Source organism: Triticum urartu, chromosome 6A (genome assembly GCF_056163025.1).
Source record: "Triticum urartu cultivar PI428250 chromosome 6A, HENAU_Tu73, whole genome shotgun sequence".
In the NCBI taxonomy this organism is placed as follows: domain Eukaryota; kingdom Viridiplantae; phylum Streptophyta; class Magnoliopsida; order Poales; family Poaceae; genus Triticum; species Triticum urartu.
The window spans coordinates 536,930,497-536,957,073 of NC_141878.1; the positions used below are offsets into that span (position 1 = coordinate 536,930,497).

Below are 26,577 nucleotides of genomic sequence, written 5' to 3' on the forward strand. Positions count from 1 at the left end.
GAACTAGAAGAAGTAGAAGAGCAAGGAATATGATTCTGACGACAAGAAGAAGAAGAAATACTCAAAGTCTTCTTCCAAGTCTTCCTCAAAGTCTTCATCACACAAGAAGAGCTCATCTAGCAAGGCTCGTGCATCTGTTGGCAAGGAAATGGATTCAGAGGAGGAGTCTGCTTTTGAGGAGGAGGAGGTGGAGTCTGAGGAGGAGTCTGATTCTGGCGTTGCAAGTCTGGCTACAGCCTACGTTGCCAAGTCCATCTTCAACACTGAAGACAATGACTTCGTCACCGACGCCGATGCTGATGACAAGGACAACTCCGCTCGCACCTACTGCTTCATGGCACGCGGTGCCAAGGTAAACTCACGCACCACTCACTATCAAACATCAAGTGAAGATGACTCTGATTGTGGTTCCAAACCCAGCTACAAAACACTTGCTAAAATTGTAACTGAACAACGGAAAGCTATGGAACATATTCAAAAACTGTTAGACAAAAGCGATGACCTGTTAAACGCTGAAATGACTCGATCTCAGTCCTGAATTGAAGACATAAAAAATATTCATGTTAAGTATGAGGAACTTGAAAGTCTTCATGAAACGCTCTCAACAACTCATGAAAATCTTTCCTATGATTATCTTCAAAGGAAGCAAGATCTTTAGAAATTGAGAGCGGCTCATGAAGATCTTCAAAAGGAAAACGAGTCACTTCGCGCCAAACAGATCAGTCCCGCTCAGGAAGGATTTGAACCACCATGTCTTAAATGCATTGAGCGTGACGACGCTACTTCTGTTGCTGGATGTTCTACTGCTGCTACTGTTGCAATATCTTCAACTGTTGATGTGGTAACTAACCCCTCTGCTGAGGATGCCACTGCTATTGCTGATGAAAATGCTAGGTTGAAGACATTGCTTGAAACAGGGATGTACAAAAGTCTCAAAGGGCATCAGACACTATGTGATGTCCTCAAAAGGCAGATCCTGAACCGAAACCCTAGGAAAGAGGGTGTTGGGTTCGAAAGGAAAATGAATGCTGATGGCTCTTACTGGAAACCTGAGCAGTACCCCAAAACCACATGGGTTGCTGCAAAGGAACCTTCAGTGGATCCATCCACCCTATCTGGCTTCACTTGTACTAATCCCATTGTCATTGATGAATCCTTTGATGCAAACTATAAACTGTTTAAGAATCAGAATGGTGAAGTGTTTGCCAGGTATATTGGTACTAACTGCAGGAATGGGCCACCTATGAAGAAAGTCTGGGTGCCGAAAAATTGTCTGGAGAATCTTCCTGTGAATGTTGTCATGACACCACAAGTGAAGAAGACAAAGCCCAGACCACAGGCTTCATATGGTCCAAAGGCTTCATACAGACAGAGGACTCACCTGAGTCGCACTAATGCAAATGTTTTGCAGGGAAACCATACTTAGGCCTATGAATATGAGCGCGTTTCATCAAACCGCCATGTTCATAAGACCAAGAACTACTCTGCTTATTCTTATGAGTACTATTGTCCACCTGCAAGGCTATTTGCTAGGGCTCCAAAGCCAAAGTTCTCAGATGCTGCACTTAGACTCATTGCTTCGAAGCCACCCTTGAAGATGTGGGTGGCTAAGAAAGCTTAACTCTCTTTCGCAGGGAAGGGCCTCCAGCCGAAAATCAAATGCGTCTGAAGCTATTGCTGGGGACCTTAAACATCTTGTAGGGCGCAAGATCAAATGCCCAAATGGTCTTATTATGTATTTTGTTCCTGAGTCGCTTGCTACTTGCCCTATCAGTCCTAACCTCGATCTAAGCTTTCATAATCTACTTGCTCATCAAATGTTTATGCTTCACAATTCTCTTCGTGAAGCCTATCCCCCTAACTGCACTGTAGAGTATGACACCAGCTGCTTCAGAATGGATTATTGATAGTGGATGTACTAATCACATGACTGGCAAGCGAAGTCTTCTCATGGACTCAACTCTACGTCCATCTGACAAAAGTCACATCACATTTTCTTATACTAGCAAAAGCAAGGTATTGGGTCTAGATAGAGTTGCAATCTCAAAGGATCAGCACATGGATAAAGTGATGCTTGTTGAATCCCTTGGTTTCAACTTAATGTCCATCTCAATGCTTTGCGATTTGAACATGATTGTGATATTTGGAAAATATCGTTGCCTAGTTCTAATGGAATCTGACAAGTCTCTAGTCTTTCAAGGGTATCGGAAAGATGATTTGTACATGGTAGATTTCTCAGAAGGACCACAGCTCGTCGTATGTCTTCTTGCAAAAGCTTCAGAATGCTGGCTCTGGCATCGGAGGCTGGGGCATGCTGGCATGAGGAATTTGCACACTCTTGCAAAGAAGAAGCATATCATAGGCATCGAGGGCGTCAAGTTCAAGAAGGATCACTTATGCGGTGCATGCGAAGCTGGAAAGATGACGAGGGCCAAGCATCCCTCGAAGACAATCATGACAACGACTCAACCCTTCGAACTGCTACACATGGACCTCTTTGGTCCTAATCACTACTCAACTCTTACTACTACTGCTTGTCTCTATGGCTTCGTCATTGTTGATTATTATTCAAGATATACATGGGTGCATATAATTCTCTACAAGACTGAAGTGCAGGATGTCTTCAGACGCTTCGCAAATCGAGCCATGAATAACTATGGTGTCAAGATCAAGCACATCCGAAGTGATAACGACACTGAATTCAAGAACACCGGCCTCGACACTTATCTTGATACATTGGGCATCACTCATGAGTTCTCGGCCCCGTACACGCCGCAACAGAATGGCATCGTGGAACGCAAGAATAGAACACTCATTGAGATGGCTCGGACGATGCTCGATGAATACAAGACTCCAAGGAAGTTCTAGCCTGAAGCCATTGATACTGCATGCCATGTCATAAACCATGTTTATCTTCACAAGCTTCTGAACAAAACATCCTATGAACTCCTCACTGGTAAGAAGCCAAATGTCAGTTACTTTAGAGTATTTGGTGCCAGGTGCTGGATCAAGGATCCTCATCACACTTCAAAATTTGCACCGAAAGCACATGAAGGTTTTATGCTTGGTTACGGAAAGGATTCGCACTCCTACAGAGTCTTCAACCTCTTTCACTACAAAGTGGTTGAAACTGTGGATGTGTGGTTCGATGGGACTAACAGCTCGCAAAGAGAGCACCTGCCAAATGTGCTAGATGAAATTCCACCCAGTGAATCCATCAAGCTTATGGGAACTGGAGAAATCATACCGTCTGAAGTACACCCTGAAGAGGAACTTATCATCTTTGCACCTGATAAACCTGAAGACAATGCTCAGCATGAAGACAATCCTTCAAATGATGACAATGATCAGCAAGAGCAGAATCTTCGTCCAGTTCATCCTCATGTTGCAAATGAAGTACAAATTGAGAAGATAATCGATAGCATCAATGCACCTAGTCCACTCACTCGATCAAGGGAAACACAACTAGCAAATTTCTGTGGACACTTTGCATTCATCTTAATATCAGAACCCAAGAAAGTTAATGAAGCCTTCATGGAACCTTAATGGATTCAAGGTATGCAAGAAGAGCTTCAACAGTTTGAGCTGAATAATGTATGGGAACTGGTCAAGCGTCCTGATCCTCGTAAGCACAATATCATAGGCACTAAATGGATATATCACAACAAGCAAAATGAGCATGGTCAAGTTGTCAGAAACAAGGCTCGTCTCGTTGCTTAAGGATACACTCAAGTTGAAGAAATTGACTTCGATAAAACATTTTCTCCTGTGGCTAGGCTTGAAGCCATACGCATACTGCTAGCCTATGCAAATCATCATAACATTCTTTTGTATCAAATGGATGTGAAGAATGCTTTTCTCAATGGCAAGATTGAAGGAGAAGTGTATGTTGCACAACCGCCTGGCTTTGAAGATCCAAAACATCCTGACATGGTTTACAAGCTCAACAAGGCACTGTATGGCCTCAAACAAGCCCCTCGTGCTTGGTATGACACACTCAAAGACTTCCTGAAGAGCAAAGGCTTCAAACCTGGTTCCTTGGATCCCACTCTCTTCACGAAGACATATGATGGTGAGCTGTTTGTGTGCCAAATATATGTGGATGACATTATCTTCGGCTGCACTAATCAGAAATACAGTGATAAGTTTGGACACATGATGCAAGAGCAATATCAAATTTCCATGATGGGTGAGCTGAAGTTCTTCCTTGGTCTTCAAATACGGCAGCAACGCAATGGCATCTTCATATCTCAAGAGAAATACCTCAAAGATTGCCTAAAGAAGTTTGGAATGCAAGACTGCAAAGGTTATACGACGCCAATGCCTATCAAGAGTCATCTAGATTCTGACGCCAATGGTAAAGAGTTCGATCAAAAGGTATACCGCTCCATGATTGGTTCTTTGCTTTATTTATGTGCATCTAGGCCAGATATCATGCTTAGTGTTTGCATGTGTGCCCGATTCCAAGCGGCACCAAAGGAATCGCATCACTTAGCTGTGAAGCGAATTCTTCGATATTTGGCTTACACCCCAACACTAGGATTATGGTATCCAAAGGGATCAGAGTTTGATCTAGTTGGATTCTCAAATGCTGATTATGCTGGTGACAAGGTGGATCGCAAGTCTACATCAGGCACATGTCACTTTCTGGGACGATCACTTATGTGTTGGTCTTCAAAGAAGCAGAACTATGTATCTCTCTCCACTGCTGAATCTGAATACATTGCTGCTGGATCTTGCTACGCTCAGCTTCTATGGATGAAGCAAACACTCAAAGACTATAGCATTCATCTGAAGCAAGTGCCACTCTACTGCGATAATGAAAGCGCCATCAAGATCGCCAACAACCCAGTTTAGCACTCGAAGACAAAGCACATTCAAATCCGTCATCACTTTCTCAGAGATCATGTCATGAAGGAAGATATTGATATCATTCACGTCAGCACTGAAGAGCAACTGGCAGATATCTTCACAAAGCCCTTGGATGAGAAAAGGTTTTGCAAGTTGCGGTGTGGGCTAAATATCTTGGAATCCTCAAATGTCTTGTGACCATGCACACATCCTAACACTGATGCATGTTGATGACTCAGATGTGCAAACACACAAAGTAACGTATATCTTCAACTAATGAAGACTTACACTCTAAGTGTGAATACATTAACATGGAATTTGACTTCGGAGCGCCAAGATAATTGTGCGCCGTGTCTGGGTCTAATACTTCCTATACGGTGGGTAACGCCACCACCAAACTTGTGTTTGGAATACTTTCTATTGGCGTTACATTTGCAAAGTCTTCGCATTCTGTTTATCTTCAATGTACTGATTTGGTTTCTGTCCTCTACAGCATTCACTTATAGCTATGTATTCTAGTTGAATCTTTTGAACTAAGTGAATGTGATCGGACCCTGACCTTTCTATGCTCCTATCTTAAGACTATCTATCAAAATCATATGCATTCTATTGAAATTGTCGAATGTCTTCGCTGCATCCTTGTCAGCAGAAGATACAGAGACAAACATTAAATCTGTTTTAAATGCTCAATCCTTTTTACCTGAAACCCAGAGAAGCGGGAACGACCACCCGACAATCCAGGCATGCGTGGGAACGTGGAACAACCTCCTATGTGTTGCATGATCGCCACGTGTCCTTTAGATGTGAACCGCCAGGGGCACCTGCGTAATAACGTTGTGTCGCCCCTGTCCCTATAAATACACGCCTCACCCCAGTCATTATCTCTTCTTCCACTCTCGCACAAACCCTAGCGCTACCGCTAGCCCTCGACGACGCCGGCGACGAAGCGCTTAGCTGCCGCGACCTCACCGACGCCATCATCACGCCGGCCGCGGACATTGTCTTCTCCGCCATCGCCGTAGGTGTCCTCCGTCGCCAAGTTAGGGCACGGAAGATCGAACTGCTCGGCCTCCTCTCCCACTCCGTCTAGCAGTTCCTCGTGTGGTAAATAAAACCTCTTCTTACAGTCTTTTTGATCTGATAGATTCATCCTTTCCAACCACAAGTGGTTTCTGTTGCTACAAAGTTGGATCTATCCTATTCTGCATCTCATAGCATGCCTAGTATGTTCACTTATGCTTCACAAAGAAGTTAGATTCCTCACTTGTACTTATTTGTGGATTCGTACAAATCTGGAACCAACTCACTACATATGAGTGAATGTCTTCGCACTATGAGGTCAATGTCTTCTAAACTGATTTATCTTCAAATTTTTCTAAGAATGCATATGACCTCTTCCCCTTCCCTCGCATCTCTAATGCTGTCACAGGTACATGTCCGTGGGAGAATCCCTTGGTTCTCATAGTCTGCATTCATTTGCAGAGTTCTTACAGCGTCACATAAATTCTCCTGAAGCCAATTCCTGTCTGACCAGTAGACTGAAGACTTCGACAGTGTTGAAGCCTTTCAGTCTAAACTTCATGACAACTCAAAAATTAGTCAGGAAGGGCGGCATACAACGCCGTGGAAACACTGCTAAGTCAGATCCAGAAGAAACCTATGGAGAACGCAAGAACCAAATCCAATGGATTCGAAGACATTGGGCAGAGGAATGGTTCAAGTACAGATTCGTCACCAAGGAGTATGCTGAGAAGAATGCCTTAAAGGGCCCCTGGGGAGATATAATATGCAAAGGTCTTCAGCCCAAGTCGAAGTCCAAAGCTATTTCTCAAGGCTTCTACCCCTGTATGATTCATGGACCTCAGCCTGCTAATGCCGACCCATCCTCTCTGTTATGGTGTCGTGAAGATAATCTGTTCAAGTGCAACTATCAGGATGCAAAGAACTTGGCCAAGGAAAACAAGAAGTCTCTAGGATTAGACTTCAACCCAGGCCCCTCTACACCATGTGCTGACGGCACACACGAAGCTGAACCCAATCTTATTGGGCCCTTCTACAACTTAGAAGGTGTCCTCACTCACATTCAGGTTCAAGGGGCAGCCGTGGACCACTCTGCAGATGACACTGATTCTGATGAAGCACCTGCACCTCCGAAGCCTGTGAAGCAAAAGAAACCAAAGGCTTCAAAGCCCCCCTCTACACCAAAGGTCTCACGGGCGAAGCCTCTGGCCACTGCACCCCCTGAAGCCAGTGTGCAGTCTGAAAATCTCTCACGCATCTCCAAGTCTGTCAAGTTGAAAAAGCCCATGCAACCCACTAGTCAAGCACTGACCCCTGCTGCCGTTTTGAGAAACGAGAATGACGCCATTGATCTGTCCAGCGACGACGATCTTGGCGATGACGCTCTTGAGCAAATTAATAAAGAGCAAGCAAGAGGCGGAAATCTTCAATGATCTTCCCCTCTTTGATGTGGAAATCTTATACAAGTTTACTGATGAGTGGTTTGACAACCCAGATCTCAGTTTTGATGATCTTCAGCTTCCAATTGGGCTCAGCGTCTCCTTCCATGGAGCCATTGCTCCTGAGCTGGCTCTCGCACAGAAGATTGTTGAGCTGAAGCACAAAATTGACTATGAAAAGGCTTAGTTCAAGAAGCACATGGCCAAGCTCAATGTTGAAGACATTCAAAACTTCAAGGTCATGATGCATGAGGGAGGCGTTCCACAAGAAACGAGAAGAAGCAAAAGGTTCTCGTGAGCGCATGAAGAATCTTGCTGCCAAATGTGTTCAAGGCTACAATGAAGCTGAAAAGCGCAAGGCTTTGGGGCGACCGGGCATCGATCCCAGAATGGCTACCAAGAAGAAGAAGAAGAAGCCAGCTGTGGCTGAACCAGAAGCATCAATGCAGGAAGAACCTCGCATTGTCTTCCCAGCCAGTATGATAGGCTCGAAGCCTAAGGTCCCCACAGTGGCTTCAGAATTCAAGAAAACTAGAGCAGCTGAAGCCGAAGCTAGAAAGCGCAAGACCAAAGCCACCACTGATGATGCTCCCCCAACCAAGAAAAGAAAAACAAAGAAGAGAGACCGAGCTGCTTCCACAGAGCCCCTTGTTGTCGAGCCAATTTCTGTTGCTCGTCCTTCCTCTGCACATTGAGAACGTCGTTTGGTAGTTCATGAGCCTGCTTCCACAGAGGCTCCTGTAGCTGAAGAGAATCCAGCTGTTGACCCCACCACAGTTGAAGACATTGGTCCTCACAACAATGTTGAAGATGATGAAGTCCTTTCTCAGATTGAGCACAATTTGGTATCATCGCATATTCTCACGAACAGCGAACTCATCAGCATTGGTCGTCCATTGATGCCAATTGCTCAGGATGACTCATGGGCTGATCACCCTCAAGAATCCCCTCGTGATGAAGAAACACCAGTCACTCCCCCACCACAGGTCACCACTCCGATGATTGACAGTGAAGACTTTGAGGCCCAACCAACTCCATCTCCACAGGCGTCGCCAGCATTTCACAGGCTTCGCAAAGGACCAAGGCCACAGGTCACATTGTCAAGTGTTCCAGAAGGAGAAGAGCGCCAATCCGTTTCACGCGAAGTCTTTCCTGAAGCCTCTCCTACTACGAACAACCCTGAATCTGAACCAAAACGGCTGAAGATATTCCGGCTGCATCAGCCGATGACCATGAAGAAGAACCAAGAGAAGAATAACGTGTTGGTACACCCCCGTCCAACCCTGAAGTTGTTCTCGAGGAGAACGTGTCCGACCCTCCAGCTCCTGAAGTGGAGGTTACCAATACTGAGGCGGCCACCAACATAAACACTGAAGCCAATGACGTTATCATGGCTGAAGCTAATGTGGTGCCAGAAGTGAATGCACCTGAAGCCAATGTAGCACCCGAAGCAAATCCTCTGCCTGAAGCCAATGCCTCTGCTCCTGTACCTCCTCCAAGGCCACACACCATCGAGCAAGCATATGATCGTGGACAGCTTGTTACCGTCCGCTGGCCAATCCTGGTTCCTCCGCCTGCTCCCGGACCTCAGTTTACCTATCATGTGGAGCACAGGCCTCAGGTCCAAAAGCCAAAGCCAAGGCTACCACGGTTTCCAGGGACTGCAACTTCACCAAGATCATTTAATCTGAATGGATTCAAGGCACACAACACATTCTTCGACAGTGACAAGAACCCCTACACAAGGCCAAGAATCTCTTCGGACCGATTCTGGAGTTATCAGCAGCGAAGCTATTATTCATGCATCTTGTACAATCAGGGACGCATCTTCCCTCATATGCATCTTGATTGTGAAGCCATTACTGGACTGCCATGCCTTGAAGAAGCCCTTGACTGCTTTCGTGATGCGGGTCTGCTCAACTTTGTGACTGCCAAGGAACACTGGAATGAAGAACTTCTGCTTCAATTCTATGCTACCCTCCACATTCATGGATACAACAGGGATCCAAAGACTTGGATCATTGAGTGGACGACAGGAGATGTTCATCATGAAGCTAAAGCCCAAGACTTCATTAATCTTACAGCCCTTCCCACTCCTGGCGAATATTATGAACCAGGTTGTCAACAACACCAGAATGCTTTGGAGAGCATTTTCCAGAAGCCAGAACCCAACATGAGTCAAATGCTGAGCATGATGAAGCCTTTGCCACGCGACGCTGAATACCGAACCGAATTCTTTGTTGAAGACCTAGAGTATCTGCCCCGCACCATTTACCATATCATCAGAAAGACTCTATGGCATGTCAAAGGACATTCATCTGCAGCGAAGCTTGAAGGAGCAATGAAGACTTTGGTTTTCTATATCTTCAATGGCATAAGCTTCAATGCTCAAGACTTCTTCATCAGGCAATTGGCTGCATCTGGCTCCGACATCTTTGGTCTGAAGTTCTATGCTCCATGGGTAATGCGCCTTATCAAGCTTCACTCTGCCTTCAACTACCAGCAGTCTGCGCGCAATCATCTTATATTCTTGCCAGAGGTTGATCTGTCTGTTGAAGCTATTTACCCAGAGCCTGCAAAAGATCCAATCTATCTTCACAATGTTGATCGTCAAAGCTTCACCCAGCCCATTGAAGGAGTTTAGGCAGTCTCTCGTGTTTATCCGTTGGCTGGCAACACACGTGCCCCTCGCGCCCAAACTGAAGCCACTGAAAGCACCATTACCCAAAGGCCTCAGAAGTGATCTCGTGTTCTCAATGACCGAGAGCTTCTCATCGCTCTACATCACGAACAGGATAAGCACCATGACTGGCTTAAGCGTCAGATGCAAAGCCTCTTGGTGGACGTCAATCGCATTCGCAATCTTTCCACCAAGAATGCCTTTGTTACACATGAAACCAGTCGAAGGTCCTGGAAGAGTTTGACTTTGCTCACTGCTGAAGAAGATCTTCAAGACGATGGCTTCACAGAAAGATTCAAGTTTGACTCCACTCCTCCAAGGAATGCTCACTTGCGTCGGACTCCCTCCCTTGAAGACTCTGACTATTCTTCCTTGGCTGCAACGGTGAATGCCAGAATTATCGATGATCAAGATGATGCCACTTCACCACCTCCACCTTCAGCGCGTCTCGACACTACACCAAGTTCTTCTGCACCACCGGACCTCAACGACGACCCTGCTGCTTCGCCTACTCCTCATGGGAACGAATAGAAGCTCTATGTCTTCAAACCTTTTTGGTCATTACTAACAAAAGGGGGAGAAGCATATGAGTTGATAGTCTTCAAGCGGGTCCATATGGGTGGTTGCTTTACTTTTTGCTACTTTTACCAAGTGCTTACAACTCTCGCTTTTGAAACATTTGGTTCGTTTTGAGTTGTAACACTTAAACTTGATGGCCGTCTGCTACCTTTTTCGACACTATGTGATGCGATGATAAATTCCGCATGTGCGACGATAAATTCCGCACGAAGTCATTTTGCAGACGTCCATTTTTCATTATGCATGTCATTCTCTTCATTATATCATTTCATGCATGATGAATTGTCTTCATAAGTAGAAGAGGAGCTCTGCAAGTACAACCTGCCATGTGCATTTGCATTCAAAAGCAAAATAGTTATATGCACATCTTCAGGGGGAGCCTTTCTTCTACTTACGACGACAATACTTAAATCCTTTACAATTTCACATACTTTTATCCCCGTTGAAAACTTCAACCAGTTTGTCATCAATCACCAAAAAGGGGGAGATTGTAAGTGCATCTAGTGCCACCCCTAGTTGGTTTTGGAGTATTGATGACAAAGCTGGTTGAGGGACTAATGTGTTTGTGAGAATTGCAGGATAACACAGGTAGAAGTCCCTCATTGATTCGGTTTTCCTACCGGAGATGACCCCTAAAAATGTATGAAGACATTGAAGTCAAAGGTGGTATGTGAAGACATTCACATTGAAGACTATGACAAGAGAAGACATCGCGTGAAGACTATGGAGCGCGAAGACTTAGTTGTTTCGTCATTCATTTTCTTCTTTGTTGAGTCATAGGAACCACCGTACTGTTAAGTTGGGTCCAAGTGAACCAGTCAGAATGACTGAAGTGATGCTTAACCAAAATCCTATATCTTCGAGCAAAGACTATGAGAGCAAATCTTATCCAGAGCTGGATAAGTCAGCTTTGCTTGTAGCTCAAGTAAAGTTGCCGTGTGTGTTTGAAATCTAACCGTTGGAACACGTGTCAGTTCCTTAGTGACCCAGGGTCATTTCGGACAAATCAGGTCGGGTTGCCTAGTGGCTATAAATAGCCCACCCCCTACACCATAAATTGGTTGGCTGCTCAGAGTTAGTGCACGGCTTTTGTCGTTTGAGAGCAACCCACCTCGAAGCCTTTGAGAGAGAAATCCTTGCGAGGACAAAGCCCTAAACACCCAGAGCCAAAGAGTGTTAGGCATCACTAAAGTCTTCATGTCTGTGTGATCTGAAGACTTATTACACTTGAGGACTGTGAATCCTCCAGCCGGTTAGGCGTCGCGTTCTGAGCATCCAAGAGTCATTGTGGATCGCTGGTGAACGAAGTCTGTGAAGGTTTGGAAGTCTACCTTGAAGACTTACCAGAGTGATTGGGCGAGGACTGGGTGTCCTTAGCTCAAGGGGAATAAGGTGAAGACGCGGTCTTCTGAGTTAAATCTCAGCCTCCCTAACCAGACGTACAATTGTCACAGCAACTGGAACTGGTCCAACAAATCATTGTCTTCAACGAGCAACTGGTTCTATCCTTCCCATCTCTTCATTTACAGTTGGTCCTTGTGAAGTCATTGCCTGTTTGCATAATCTATTTGTCTTCACTGTGTGACTGCTTGTTCTGATTGGCTTCATACTGTCTTCCATCTTGATCCATACTGCCTAGCTGCTATTAGTCTTTGTGCTTTCACTTTATTGAATACTTGACTATCGCTTGCCTAGTGTAGTCTACCTTCCGCTGCATGTTAATAGGTTCATTTCTATCGATTGTCTTTGAAACTTCCATGTTTTGAAGACTTTCATAAAAATCGCCTATTCACCCCTCCTCTAGTCGATAACTAGCACTTTCAGCATTGTCTTCAGGTTGATTAGGTGCATAAATAATAAGTTCCTCTTCAGCCTAAGCTTCAGACGGTATGATTTCTCCAGTTCCCATAAGCTTGATGGATTCACTAGGTGGAACTTCATCTAGCACATTTAGCAGGTGCTCTCTTTGCGAGCCGTTAGTCTCATTGAACCGCACATCCACAGTTTCAACCACTTTATAGTAAAAGAGGTTGAATACTCTGTAGGAGTGTGAGTCCTTTCCATAACCAAGCATAAAACCTTCATGTGCTTTCGGTGCAAATTTTGAAATGTGATGTGGATCCTTGATCCAGCACCTAGCACCAAATACTCGGAAGTAACTGACATTTGGCTTCTTACTGGTAAGGATTTCATAGCATGTATTCTTCAGAAGCTTGTGAAGATAAACACGGTTGATGACATGGCATGCAGTATCAATAGCTTCAGGCCAGAACTTTCTTGGAGTCTTCTATTCATCAAGCATCGTCTGAGCCATCTCAATGAGTGTTCTGTTCTTGCGCTCCATGATGCCATTTTGTTGAGGTGTGTACGGAGATGAGAACTCATGAGTGATTCCCAATGTATCCAGGTAAAGGTCGAGGCCGGTGTTCTTGAACTATGTGCTGTTGTCACTTCTGATATGCTTGATCTTGATGCCATAGTTGTTCATGGCACGGTTGGCAAAGCATCTGAAGACATCCTGCACTTCAGTCTTGTAGAGGATTATGTGCACCCATGTATATCTTGAATATTCATCAACAATGATGAATCCATAGAGATAAGCAGTAGTAGTGAGAGTAGAGTAGTGAGTAGGGCCGAATAGGTCCATGTGTAGTAGTTCGAAGGGTTGAGTTATTGTCATGATTGTCTTCGAGGGATGCTTGGCCCTCGTCATCTTTCCAGCTTCGCAGGCACCGCATAAGTGATCCTTCTTGAACTTGATGCCCTCGATGCCTATGACGTGCTTCTTCTTTGCGAGAGGATGCAAGTTCCTCATGCCAGCATGCCCTAGCCTCCAATGCCAGAGCCAGCACTCTGAAGCTTTTGCAAGAATACATACGGCAAGCTGTGGTCCTGCTGAAAAATCTACCATGTACAAATCATCTTTCTGATACCCTTCAAAGACTAGAGACTTGTCAGATTCCATTAGAACAAGGCAACGATATTTTCCAAATATCACAATCATGTTCAAATCGCAAAGCATTGAGACAGACATTAAGTTGAATCCAAGGGATTCAACAGGCATCACTTTATCCATGTGCTGATCCTTTGAGATTGCAACTCTACCTAGACCCAATACCTTGCTTTTACCAGTGTCAGCAAATGTGATGTGACTCTTGTCAGATGGACGTAAGGTTGAGTCCATGAGAAGACTTCGATCACCAGTCATATGATTAGTGCATCCGCTGTCCATAATCCATTCTGAAGCATGAGGTGTCATACCCTACAGTACAGTTAGGGGGATAGGCTTCACCAAGAGTATTGTGAAGCATAAACAATTGACGCACAAGAAGATTATCAAAGCTTAGATCAAGATTAGGACTGATAGGATGAATGGCAATCGATTTAGGAACAAAATACATAGTGAGACCATTTGGGCATTTAATCTTTGAAAGTGCAACTATTCCTAGGTGGTTTTGGTAATTCATAACAACATATAGCTCATTGCGCTAATGATATTTCAAGATGATTATTTCAGGAAAGCTCAATGATTGGCATGGCATGGATATGAAAGTGGAACCCTCAAAATGCTAAGGACAAAGAATTGGCTCAAGCTCAAAAGTTCAAGACTCTTCATTTTATATTTTAGTGATCCAAGATCACATTGAGTCTTTAGGAAAAGCCAATACTATCAAGGAGGGATGAGGTGTTGCTTAATGAGCCTCTTGCTTTATGTGCTTAGTGATATGCTCCAAAATCCTCAACCACTTTTCCATAGCCACAAATGACCTAAACCCTAAGCCAAACTCGGTCATACCGATTCTGTCAATCCGGCGCCACCGAGTTTCACTTGTCATTTGCCACTGCCAAACCCTAGCAATTCGGTCCTACCGATAAGGATCTCGGTCTCACCGAGATGGGATTGCAAACTCTCTGTTTCCCTTTCGTAACTTTTCGGTCTCACCGAAAGAGCGAATCGGTCCCACCAAGATTGCAATGTAAGCTCTCTGTTTCCTTCTCGTAACTTTTCGGTCTCACCGAAAGAGCGAGTCGGTCCCACCAAGTTTGCCTGACCAACTCTCTGGTTAGCTTATTGCCTAACTCGGTCTCTCCGAGTTAGTGCAATCGGTCTCACCGAGATTACGTTATGCCCAAACCCTAACCGAATTGGTCCTACCGAGTTGCATGTCAGTTCCACCGAAATTCCTAACGGTCACTAGGTTTACTATTTTGGTCCGACCGAGTTTTCTGATTCGGTCCCACCGAGATTGGTAAATTGTGTGTAACGGTTGGATTTTGTGTGGAGGCTATAAATACCCCTCCACCTCCTCTTCACTCATGAAGAGAGCAATCAGAACACATACACCATTCCTACTCATATGTTCTGAGAGAGAACCACCTACTCATGTGTTCAGACCAAGATATTCCATTCAAACCATATGAATCTTGATCTCTAGCCTTCCCCAAGTTGCTTTCCACTCAAATCTTCTTTCCACCAGATCCAAATCCTATGAGAGAGAGTTGAGTGTTGGGGAGACTATCATTTGAAGCACAAGAGCAAGGAGTTCATCATCAACACACCATTTGTTACTTCTTGGAGAGTGGTGTCTCCTAGATTGGCTAGGTGTCACTTGGGAGCCTCCGACAAGATTGTGGAGTTGAACCAAGGAGTTTGTAAGGGCAAGGAGATCGTCTACTTCATGAAGATCTACGGCTAGTGAGGCAAGTCCTTCGTGGGCGATGGCCATGGTGGAATAGACAAGGTTGCTTCTTCGTGGACCCTTCGTGGGTGGAGCCCTCCGTGGACTCGCGCAACCGTTACCCTTCGTGGGTTGAAGTCTCCATCAACGTGGATGTAGGATAGCACCACCTATCCGAACCACGGGAAAAACATCCGTGTCTCCAATAGCGTTTGAATTCTCCAAACCCTTCCCTTTATATTCTTGCAAGTTGCATGCTTTACTTTCCGCTGCCAATATACTCTTTGCATGCTTGCTTGAATTGTGTAATGATTGCTTGACTTGTCCTAAGATAGCTAAAATCTGCCAAGAACTAAAATTGGGAAAAGGTTAAAGTTTTATTTGGTCAAGTAGTCTAATCACCCCCCTCTAGACATACTTTCGATCCTACAATCTTGCGCCCAACAAGATGTTTTAGGTCCCCAGCAAAAGCATCTGACGCCTTTGATTTCCGGCTGGAGACCTTTCCCTGCAAAAGAAAGTCAATTTTTCTTAGCCACCCACATCTTCAGGGGTGGCCTAGAAGCAATGAGTCTAAGTGCAGCATCTGAGAACTTCGGCTTTGGAGCCCTAGCAAATAGCCTTCCAGGAGGCGAATAGTACTCATATGAATAAGCAGAGTAGTTCTTAGTCTTATGAACATAGCGGTTTGATGATACGCGCTCATATTCATAAGTTTGAGTATGATTTTCCTGCAAAACATTGGCGTTAGGGTGACTCAGGTGAGTCATGTGTCTGTATGAAGCCTTTGGACCATATGAAGCCTTTGGGCTGGGGTTTGTCTTCTTCCCTTGTGGTGTCATGATGACATTCACAGTAAGATTCTCAAGACAACTTTTGGGTACGTACCCCAGATCTTCTTCACAGGCAGTCCATTCCTACAGTTAGTACCAATATACTTGGCAAACACTTCACCATTCTGATTCTTAAACAGTTTATAGTTTGCATCAAAGGATTCATCAATGATAATAGGGTTAGCACAAGTGAAGCCAGATAGGGTGGATGGATCCACTGAAGGTTCCTTTGCAGCAACCCATGTGGTTTTGGGGTACTGCTCAGGCTTCCAGTAAGAACCATCAACATTCATTTTCCTCTCGAACCCAACACCCTCTTTCCTAGGGTTTCGGTTCAGAATCTCCTTTTTTGAGGACATCACATAGTGTCTGATGCCCTTTGAGACTTTTGTACATCCCTGTCTCAAGCAATGTCTTCAACCTAGCATTGTCATCAGCAATAGCAGTGGCATCCTCAGCAGAGGGGTTAGTTACCACATCAACAGTTGAAGATATTGCAACAGTAGCAGCAGTAGAACATTCAGCAACAGAAGTAGCGTTATCATGCTCAAGGCATTTTAGACATGGTGTTTCAAATCCTTCCTGAGCGGGACTGATCTGTTGAGCGCGAAGTGACTCATTTTCTTTTTGAAGATCTTCATGAACTGCTCTCAATTTCTCAAGTTCTTGCTTCCTTTGAAGATAATCGTAGGAAAGCTTTTCATGAGTTGTTGAGAGCGTTTCATGACGACTTTCAAGTTCCTACTTAACATGAAGATTTTTTATGTCTTCAATTAAGGACTGAGATCGGGTCACTTCCGCGTCCAACATGTCATCGCTTTTGTCTAACAGTTTTTGAATATGTTCCATAGCTTTTTGTTGTTCAGTTGCAATTTTAGCAAGTGTTTTGTAGCTAGGTTTGGATTCACAATCAGAGTCATCTTCACCTGATGTTTGAAAGCAAGCATCGCGTGAGTTTACCTTGGCACCACGTGCCATGAAGCAGTAGGTGGGAGCGGAGTCGTCCTTGTCATTAGCATCAGCGTAGGTGACGGAGCCATTGTCTTCAGTGTTGAAGATGGACTTGGCAATGTAGGCTGTAGCTAGAGCCAGACTTGCAACGCCAGAGTCGGACTCCTCCTCAGACTCCACCTCCGCCTCCTCAGAAGCAGACTCCTCCTCTGAATCCATCTCCTTGCCAACAAAAGCACGAGCCTTGCCAGATGAGCTCAAGACTTGGAAGAAGACTTTGAGGATTTCTTCTTCTTCTTGTCATCAGAATCATATTCCTTGATCTTCTTCTTCTTCTTCTTCTTCTTCTTCTTGTTTTCATTGTCCCATTGTGGACACTCAGAGATGTAGTGACCAGGTTTCTTGCACTTGTAGCATGTTCTCTTCTTGTGGTCATGAGTAGAAGCTTCATCATTTCTTGAGCTGGATCGTGAAGACTTTCTGAAGCCTTTCTTCTTGGTGAATTTCTAGAACTTCTTCACAAGCATAGCAAGCTCCTTTCCAATGTCTTCAGGATCACCAGAACAGCTGTCATATTCTTCTTCAGATGAGGAAACAGCCTTTGCCTTCAAAGTGCGAGTTCGGCCATAGTTGGGACCATATATAGATATCTCTTTTCTCAGATAGCTGAAACTCATGTGTGTTGAGACTCTCAAGTATGTCAGACGGATCGAGTGTCTTGAAGTCAGGGCATTCTTGAATCATCAGGGCTAGGGTGTCAAACGAGCTGTCAAGTGATCTCAGGAGTGTCTTGATGATTTCATGCTTGGTGATCTTAGTGGCGCCGAGAGCATGAAGCTCATTTGTGATGTCAGTGAGGCGATCAAACGTGAGCTGAACAGTCTCATTGTCGTTTCTCTTGAAGCGGTTGAAGAGGTTGCGAAGGACACTGATCCTTTGATCTCTCTGGGTTGAGACGCCTTCGTTGACCTTGGAGAGCCAATCCCAGACTAGCTTCGATGTTTCCAGAGCACTCACACGGCCATACTGTCCTTTGGTCAGATGACCACAGATGATGTTCTTGGCAGTAGAATCCAGTTGAATGAACTTCTTGACATCAGCAGGGGTGACACCTTCACCAGCCTTGGGAACACCGTTCTTGACGACATACCATAGATAGACATCAATGGCTTCAAGATGCATGCACATCTTATTCTTCCAGTAGGGGTAATCAATGCCATCAAAGACAGGGCACGCAATGGAGACTTTGATTATCCCTGCAGTCGACATAGCTAAAACTCCAGGTGGTTAAACCGAATCACACAGAACAAGGGAGTACCTTGCTCTGATACCAATTGAAAGTGCTAGTTATCGACTAGAGGGGGGTGAATAGGCGATTTTTATGAAAGTCTTCAAAACATGGGAGTTTCGAAGACAAACGATAGAAATGAACCTATTAACATGCAGCGGAAGGTAGACTACACTAGGCAAGCCATAGTCAAGTATTCAATGAAGTGAAAGCACGAAGACTGTTAGCAGCTAGGCAGTATGGATCAGGATGGAAGATAGTATGAAGCCAATCAGAACAAGTAGTCACACAGTGAAGTCAAACAGATAATGCAGGCAGGCAATGACTTCACGAAGACAAACTGTAAGTAAAGAGAAGGAAGAGATAGAACCAGTTGCTTGATGAAGACAAAGGATTTGTTGGACCAGTTCCAGTTGCTGTGACAACTGTACGTCTGGTTAGGGAGGCTGAGATTCAACTCAGAAGACCGCGTCTTCACCTTGTTCCCCTTGAGCAAAGACACTTAGTCCCTGCCCAATCACTCTGGTAAGTCTTCAAGGTAGACTTCCAAACCTTCACAGACTTCGTTCACCGGCAATCCACAATGACTCTTGGATGCTCAGAACGCGACGCCTAACCGGCTGGAGGATTCACAGTCCTCAAGTGTAACAAGTCTTCAGATCACGCGGATAGAAAGACTTCAGTGATGCCAAACACTCTTTGGGCTCTGGGTGTTTTGGACTTTGTCCTCGCAAGGATCTCTTTCTCAAATGCTTCGGAGGTGGGTTGCTCTCAAACGACAAAAGCCGTGCACTAACTCTGAGCAGCTACAAATTTATGGTGTAGGGGGTGGGCTATTTATAGCCACTAGGCAACCCGACCTGATTTGTCCGAAATGACTCTGGGTCACTAAGGAACTGACACATGTTCCAATGGTCAGATTTCAAACGCACGTGGCAGCTTGACTTGGGCTACAAGTAAAACTGACTCATCCAGCTCTGGATAAGATTTGCTCTCATTGTCTTCGCTTGAAGACATGGGATTTGGCTGAGCATCACTTTAGTCACTCTGACTTTGTTCACTTGGACCCCACTTAACCGTACGGTGGTTCCTATGACTCAACAAAGAAGAAAATGAAACTACGAAATAACTATGTCTTCGCGCTCCAAAGACTTCATGCGATGTCTTCTTATGTCATAGTCTTCAATGTGAATATCTTCACATACCACCATTATCTTCAATGTCTTCACACATTTTTAGGGGTCATCTCTAGTAGGTAAACCGAATCAATGAGGGACTACTACCTGTGTTATCCAGCAATTCTCACAAACACATTAGTCCCTCAACCAGGTTTGTCGTCAATACTCCAAAACCAACTAGGGGTGGCACTAGATGCACTTACAATCTCCCCCCTTTTTGGTGATTGATGACAAACTGGTTGAAGTTTTCAACGGGGATAAAAGTTTGTGAGATTGTAAAGGATTAAGATATTGTCTTCATAAGTAGCAAAAGGCTCCCCCTGAAGATGTGCATATATGTATTTTGCTTGGTGAAGACAAAGGATTTGTTGGACCAGTTCCAGTTGCTGTGACAACTGTACGTCTAGTTAGGGAGGCTGAGATTCAACTCAGAAGAACGCGTCTTCACCTTGTTCCCCTTGAGCTAAGGACACTTAGTCCCTGCCCAATCACTCTGGTAAGTCTTCAAGGTAGACTTCCAAACCTTCACAGACTTCGTTCACTGGCAATCCACAATGACTCTTGGATGCTCAGAACGCGACGCCTAACCGGCTGGAGGATTCACAATCCTCAAGTGTAACAAGTCTTCAGATCACGTGGACAGAAAGACTTCAGTGATGCCAAACACTCTTTGGGCTCTGGGTGTTTTGGGCTTTGTCCTCGCAAGGATCTCTCTCTCAAATGCTTCAAAGGTGGGTTGCTCTCAAACGACAAAAGCCGTGCACTAACTATGAGCAGCCACCAATTTATGGTGTAGTGGGTGGGCTATTTATAGCCACTAGGCAACCTGACCTGATTTGTTCGAAATGACCATGGGTCACTAAGGAACTGACACGTGTTCCAACGGTCATATTTCAAACACACGCGACAGCTTGACTTGGGCTACAAGTAAAGCTGACTCATCCAGCTCTGGATAAGATTTGCTCTCATTGTCTTCGCTTGAAGACATAGGATTTGGTTGAGCATCACTTTAGTCACTCTGACTTTGTTCACTTGGACCCCACTTAACAGTACGCTGGTTCCTATGACTCAACAAAGAAGAAAATGAAACTACGAAACAACTATGTCTTCGCGCTCCAAAGACTTCATGCGATGTCTTCTCATGTCATAGTCTTCAATGTGAATATCTTCACATACCACCATTATCTTCAATGTCTTCAAACATTTTTAGGGGTCATCTCTGGTAGGTAAACCGAATCAATGAGGGACTACTACCTATGTTTTCCTGCAATTCTCACAAACACATTAGTCCCTCAACCAGGTTTGTCGTCAATACTCCAAAACCAACTAGGGGTGGCACTAGATGAACTTAAACTTTTTATTCTTACTTTTATCCCCTCAAGATCATAGCAAGACAGCAAAGCCCTTGACTCAACACTAATCTATATATAGCTCACAGACTCGATTACATAGAAGGATCATAAAGCAAAACTCAAAACTAGATCATACTAAACTTTATTCTACTAGATCAAGGTATTACCAAAGGGATCGAACTAAGAAAAATGGTAAAGATAAAAGTGTGATGGTGATACGATACCGGGGCACCTCCCCCAAGCTTGGCAGTTGCCAAGGGGAGTGCCCATACCCGATACTCAGTGCTCCTTTGGTGGTGAAGAAGAGATTGTTGATGATGTAGGCTTGTCGTCCAGCATCGAACATAGGAGATGCTCCAACTTACGAATAATGACCTTGAGTGCGATGATATGCTCTTGCAATAGAATATTTTCACGAGTTAGATACTGGTTCTGCACCTGAACTATTTCAATCATCTTGAAAGCTTTAATTTCAGTAGGGGTAAGAAGATTGTAATGAGGATGAAGGATGTCTTCTTCTCCCTCCGCCGGAGCTTGATCCCCCATGGCTTTATTGAGCTCGTCGTCCTTGTTGATCTCCCCGGGTTCTTCTCACTTTAGCTATATCTTCATTAGCCAAGCATCGTCACCCTCATTGTTGGAGGAGGGGGACGACATGATGCCTGGCCTTGACAACTCTGGCAGAAAATAGCTCGAAACCAAAACAGAGGATAATTGCGTGGTATGGTGGTAAAAACCTTCGGGAGATAATATAATGAATTTTTACCGACCAAAAGAAGTATTTAGCAAGAAAGCAGAGTCCGGAGGGCACACAAGGTGCCCACGAGACAGGGGGCACGCCCAGGGGGTAGGGCGCGCCCTCCACCCTCGTGGATGCCTCGTGTCCTCTTCGGACTACTTCTTATTTTCCTATTTTCTTAAATATTCCAAAACAGAGAAAAATTGCTATCATAACTGTTTTGGAGTCGGTTTACTTACCGTACCACATACCTATTCCTTTTCGGAGTCTGAAATGTTCTGGAAAGTGTCCCTTATGTATTCCTCCGGGGTTACGGTTTCAATAACATTAGTTTCAACATTTATGGGATTACATGGGATATAATGTTTGATTCTTTGACCGTTCACCACCTTCGGATTCGTGCCTTCGAAGTTGTTGATTTTTATAGCACCAGAACAATAGACCTCCTCGATAACGTAAGGACCTTCCCATTTAGAGAGGAGTTTTCCTGCAAAAAATCTTAAACAAGAGTTGTATAACAATACATAATCACCTACATTAAACTAAACTTTTTGTATCCTTTTGTCATGCCATCTTTTAACTTTCTCTTTAAACAGTTTGGCATTCTCATAAGCCTGGGTTCTCCATTCGTCAAGTGAGCTAATGTCAAATAGTCTCTTCTCACCGGCAAGGTTGAAGTCATAATTGAGCTCTTTAATGGCCCAATATGCCTTATGTTCTAGTTCAAGAGGTAAGTGACATGCTTTTCCATAAACCATTTTATATGGAGACATACCCATAGGATTTTTATATGCAGTTCTATAGGCCCATAATGCATCATCAAGTTTCTTGGACCAATTATTTCTAGATCTATTAATAGTCTTTTGCAAAATTAATTTAAGCTCTCTATTACTCAATTCTACTTGACCACTAGACTGTGGATGATAAGGAGATGCAATTCTATGATTAACGTCATACTTGGCAAGCATCTTACGAAAAGCACCATGAATAAAATGTGAACCACCATCAGTCATTAAGTATCTAGGGACTCCAAACCTCGGAAAAATAACTTCTTTAAGCATTTTAATAGAGGTGTTATGATCAGCACTACTAGTTGGAATAGCTTCTACCCACTTAGTAGCGTAATCAACAGCAACTAAAATATGTGTATACCCATTAGAGGAAGGAAACGGTCCCATATAATCAAAGCCCCAAACATCAAATGGTTCAATAACAAGTGAATAATTCATAGGCATTTCTTGACGTCTACTAATATTACCAATTCTTTGACATTCATCACAAGACAAGACAAACTTACGAGCATCCTTGAAGAGAGTAGGCCAATAAAAACCGGATTGCAATACCTTATGTGCAGTTCTATCTCCAGCATGGTGTCCTCCATAAGCCTCGGAGTGACACTTGCGTAGGATCTATTCCTATTCATGCTCATGTACACAACTTCTAATAACACCATCTACTCCTTCTTTATAAAGGTGTGGGTCATCCCAGAAGTAATGTCTTAAATCATAGAAAAACTTTTTCTTTTGCTGGTATGTGAAACTAGGTGGTATAAATTTAGCAACAATGTAATTAGCATAATCAGCATACCATGGAGCAGTACGAGAAGCATTTATGACAGCTAATTGTTCATCAGGCAAGCTATCATCAATAGGTAGTGGGTCATCAAGAACATTCTCTAACCTGGACAAGTTGTCTGCAACGGGGTTCTCAGCTCCCTTTCTATCACTAATATGCAAATCAAATTCTTGTAATAAGAGAACCCATCTAATAAGTCTAGGTTTAGCATCTTTCTTTTCCATAAGATATTTAATAGCAACACGATTAGTGTGAACAGGTACTTTAGAAACAAAAATATAAGTTCGGAACTTATCACAAGCAAATACAATTGCTAAAAATTCTTTTTCAGTAGTAGCATAATTTCTTTGGGCACTGTCTAGAGTTTTACTAGCATATTGGATAACATTTAATTTCTTATCAACTCTTTGTCCTAGAACAGCCCCTACAGCATAATCACTAGCATCACACATAATTTCAAAGGGTTAATTCCAATCAGGAGGCTGGACAAATAGGTGCAGAAATCAAAGCTTTCTTAAGTATTTCAAATGCTTCTACACAATCATCATCAATGACAAAAGGAACATCTTTTTGTAAGAGATTAGTCAGAGGCCTAGAAATTTTTGAGAAGTCTTTAATGAACCTCCTATAAAAACCGGCATGAGCAAGGAAACTTCTTATACCTTTATTGTCCTTTGGACACGACATCTTTTCAATAGCATCAACTTTAGCTTTATCAAGTTCAATACCTCTTTCAGAAATTTTATGCCCCAAGACAATACCTTCATTAACCATAAAGTGGCACTTCTCCCAATTCAAGACAAGATTAGTTTCTTCACATCTCTGTAAAACTCGATCAAGGTTGCTTAAGCAATCATCAAAAGAAGTTCCATAAACGGAAAAATCATCCATGAATGCCTCAAAAATATTTTCACAAAAGTCAGAGAATATAGCAGTCATACATCTTTGAAAGGTAGCAGGTGCATTACATAAACCAAACGGCATACGTCTATAAGCAAAGGTACCGAAAGGACAAGTAAAGGTGGTCTTTTCTTGATCCTCTTTTGACACAAGTATTTGAGAGAAACCAGAATAACCATCTAGAAAGCAAAAATGTGTATGTTTAGATAATCTTTCTAGCATTTGATCAATAAAAGTTAATGGGTAATGATCCTTTTTAGTAGCTTTATTTAGTTTGCAAAAATCAATTACCATTCTATAACCTGTAACAATTCTTTGTGGGATCAATTCATCTTTATCATTAGGAACAACAGTAATACCTCCCTTCTTAGGGACACAATGGACAGGACTAACCCACTGACTATCAGCAACGTGATAAATTATACCTGCCTCCAGAAGCTTTAGTATTTCTTTTCTTACCACTTCTTTCATCTTAGGATTTAACCGTCGTTGGTGATCAACAACCGGTTTAGCATCTTTCTCCAATTTTATTTTATGCTGGCATAGAGTTGGACTAATGCCCTTAAGATCATCAAGAGTATATCCAATAGCAGCACGATGCTTCTTCAGAGTTTTCAATAATTTCTCCTCTTTTGGCTCTGAAAGGTTAGCACTAATAATAACAGGATATATCTTCTTCTCATCAAGATAAGCATATTTAAGAGTATCAGGTAATGGTTTAAGCTCAAACACGGGATCACCCTTGGGTGGAGGAGGATCCCCTAGGATTTCGACAGGCAAGTTGTGTTCCAAAATAGGTCCCTGTTTGAAGAATACTTCATCTATTTCCCTTCTTTCATTCATAAACATATCATTTTCATGGTCTAGCAAATATTGTTCTAAAGGATCAATAGGAGGCATGGCAATAGAAGCAAGACCAATAATTTCGTCTTTACTAGGCAATTCTTTATCATGGGGTTGTCTACAGAATTTAGCAAAATTAAAATCATGAGACATATCCCCTAAACCAACAGAAACAATATCCTTTTTGCAGTCTATATTAGCATTACCAGTATTCAAGAAGGGTCTACCAAATATAATGGGACAAAATCATCTTGTGGGGAACCAAGAATAAGAAAATCAGCAGGATATTTAACTTTCCCACACAAGACTTCAACATCTCTAACAATCCCAATCGGTGAAATAGTATCGCTATTGACAAGCTTAATTGTAACATCACTACCTTCTAACTCAGCAGGTGCAATATCATGCATAATTTCTTCATATAAAGAATGAGGTATTGCACTCGCACTAGGACCCATATCACATAAGCCATGATAGCAATGATCTCCTATTTTAACAAAAATAACAGGCATGCCTACAACAGGTCTATGTTTATTTTTAGTATCAGGTCTAGCAATTCTAGCAGCTTCATCACAAAAGTAAATAACATGCCCATCAATATTATCAGGCAAGAGATCTTTAACCATAGCAATACTAGGTTCAACCTTAATTTTCTCAGAGGGTTTGGGTGTTCTAATTGAAGGAAATATGCCCTAGAGGCAATAATAAAGTTATTATTTATTTCCTCATATCATGATAAATGTTTATTATTCATGCTAGAATTGTATTAACCGAAAACATAATACATGTGTGAATACATAGACAAACAGAGTGTCACTAGTATGCCTCTACTTGACTAGCTCGTTAATCAAAGATGGTTATGTTTCCTAACCATGAACAAAGAGTTGTTATTTGATTAACGAGATCACATCATTAGTTGAATGATCTGATTGACATGACCCATTCCATTAGCTTAGCACCCGATCATTTAGTATGTTGCTATTGCTTTCTTCATGACTTATACATGTTCCTATGACTATGAGATTATGCAACTCCCGTTTGCCGGAGGAACACTTTGTGTGCTACCAAACGTCACAACGTAACTGGGTGATTATAAAGGAGCTCTACAGGTGTCTCCAAAGGTACATGTTGGGTTGGCGTATTTTGAGATTAGGATTTGTCACTCCGATTGTCGGAGAGGTATCTCTGGGCCCTCTCAGTAATGCACATCACATAAGCCTTGCAAGCATTACAACTAATATGTTAGTTGTGAAGATGATGTATTACGGAACGAGTAAAGAGACTTGCCGGTAACGAGATTGAACTAGGTATTGGATACCGACGATCGAATCTCGGGCAAGTAACATACCGATGACAAAGGGAACAACGTATGTTGTTATGCGGTCTGACCGATAAAGATCTTCGTAGAATATGTAGGAGCCAATATGGGCATCCAGGTCCCGCTATTGGTTATTGACCGGAGACGTGTCTCGGTCATGTCTACATTGTTCTCGAACCGTAGGGTCCGCACGCTTAAATTTACGATGACAGTTATTATGAGTTTATGCAATTTTGATGTACCGAAGTTTGTTCGGGTCCCGGATGTGATCACGGACATGACGAGGAGTCTCGAAATGGTCGAGACATAAAGATTGATATATTAGACGGCTATATTCGGACACCGGAATTGT

The 26,577-nt window shown here is 43.3% G+C and overlaps 1 protein-coding gene across 1 annotated transcript in view; it reads right to left on the minus strand.

The window, feature by feature from the left end:
• LOC125514754 (uncharacterized) overlaps positions 1-21,396 on the minus strand; it is a 51,782-nt gene extending 30,386 nt beyond the window's left edge. Inside the window, exon 1 of the mRNA XM_048680107.2 lies at positions 21,216-21,396. Coding sequence (XP_048536064.2) covers positions 21,216-21,396 — 181 coding nt within the window. The remainder of the gene's footprint in view (positions 1-21,215) is intronic.
• Between the last annotated feature and the right edge of the window lie 5,181 nt (positions 21,397-26,577).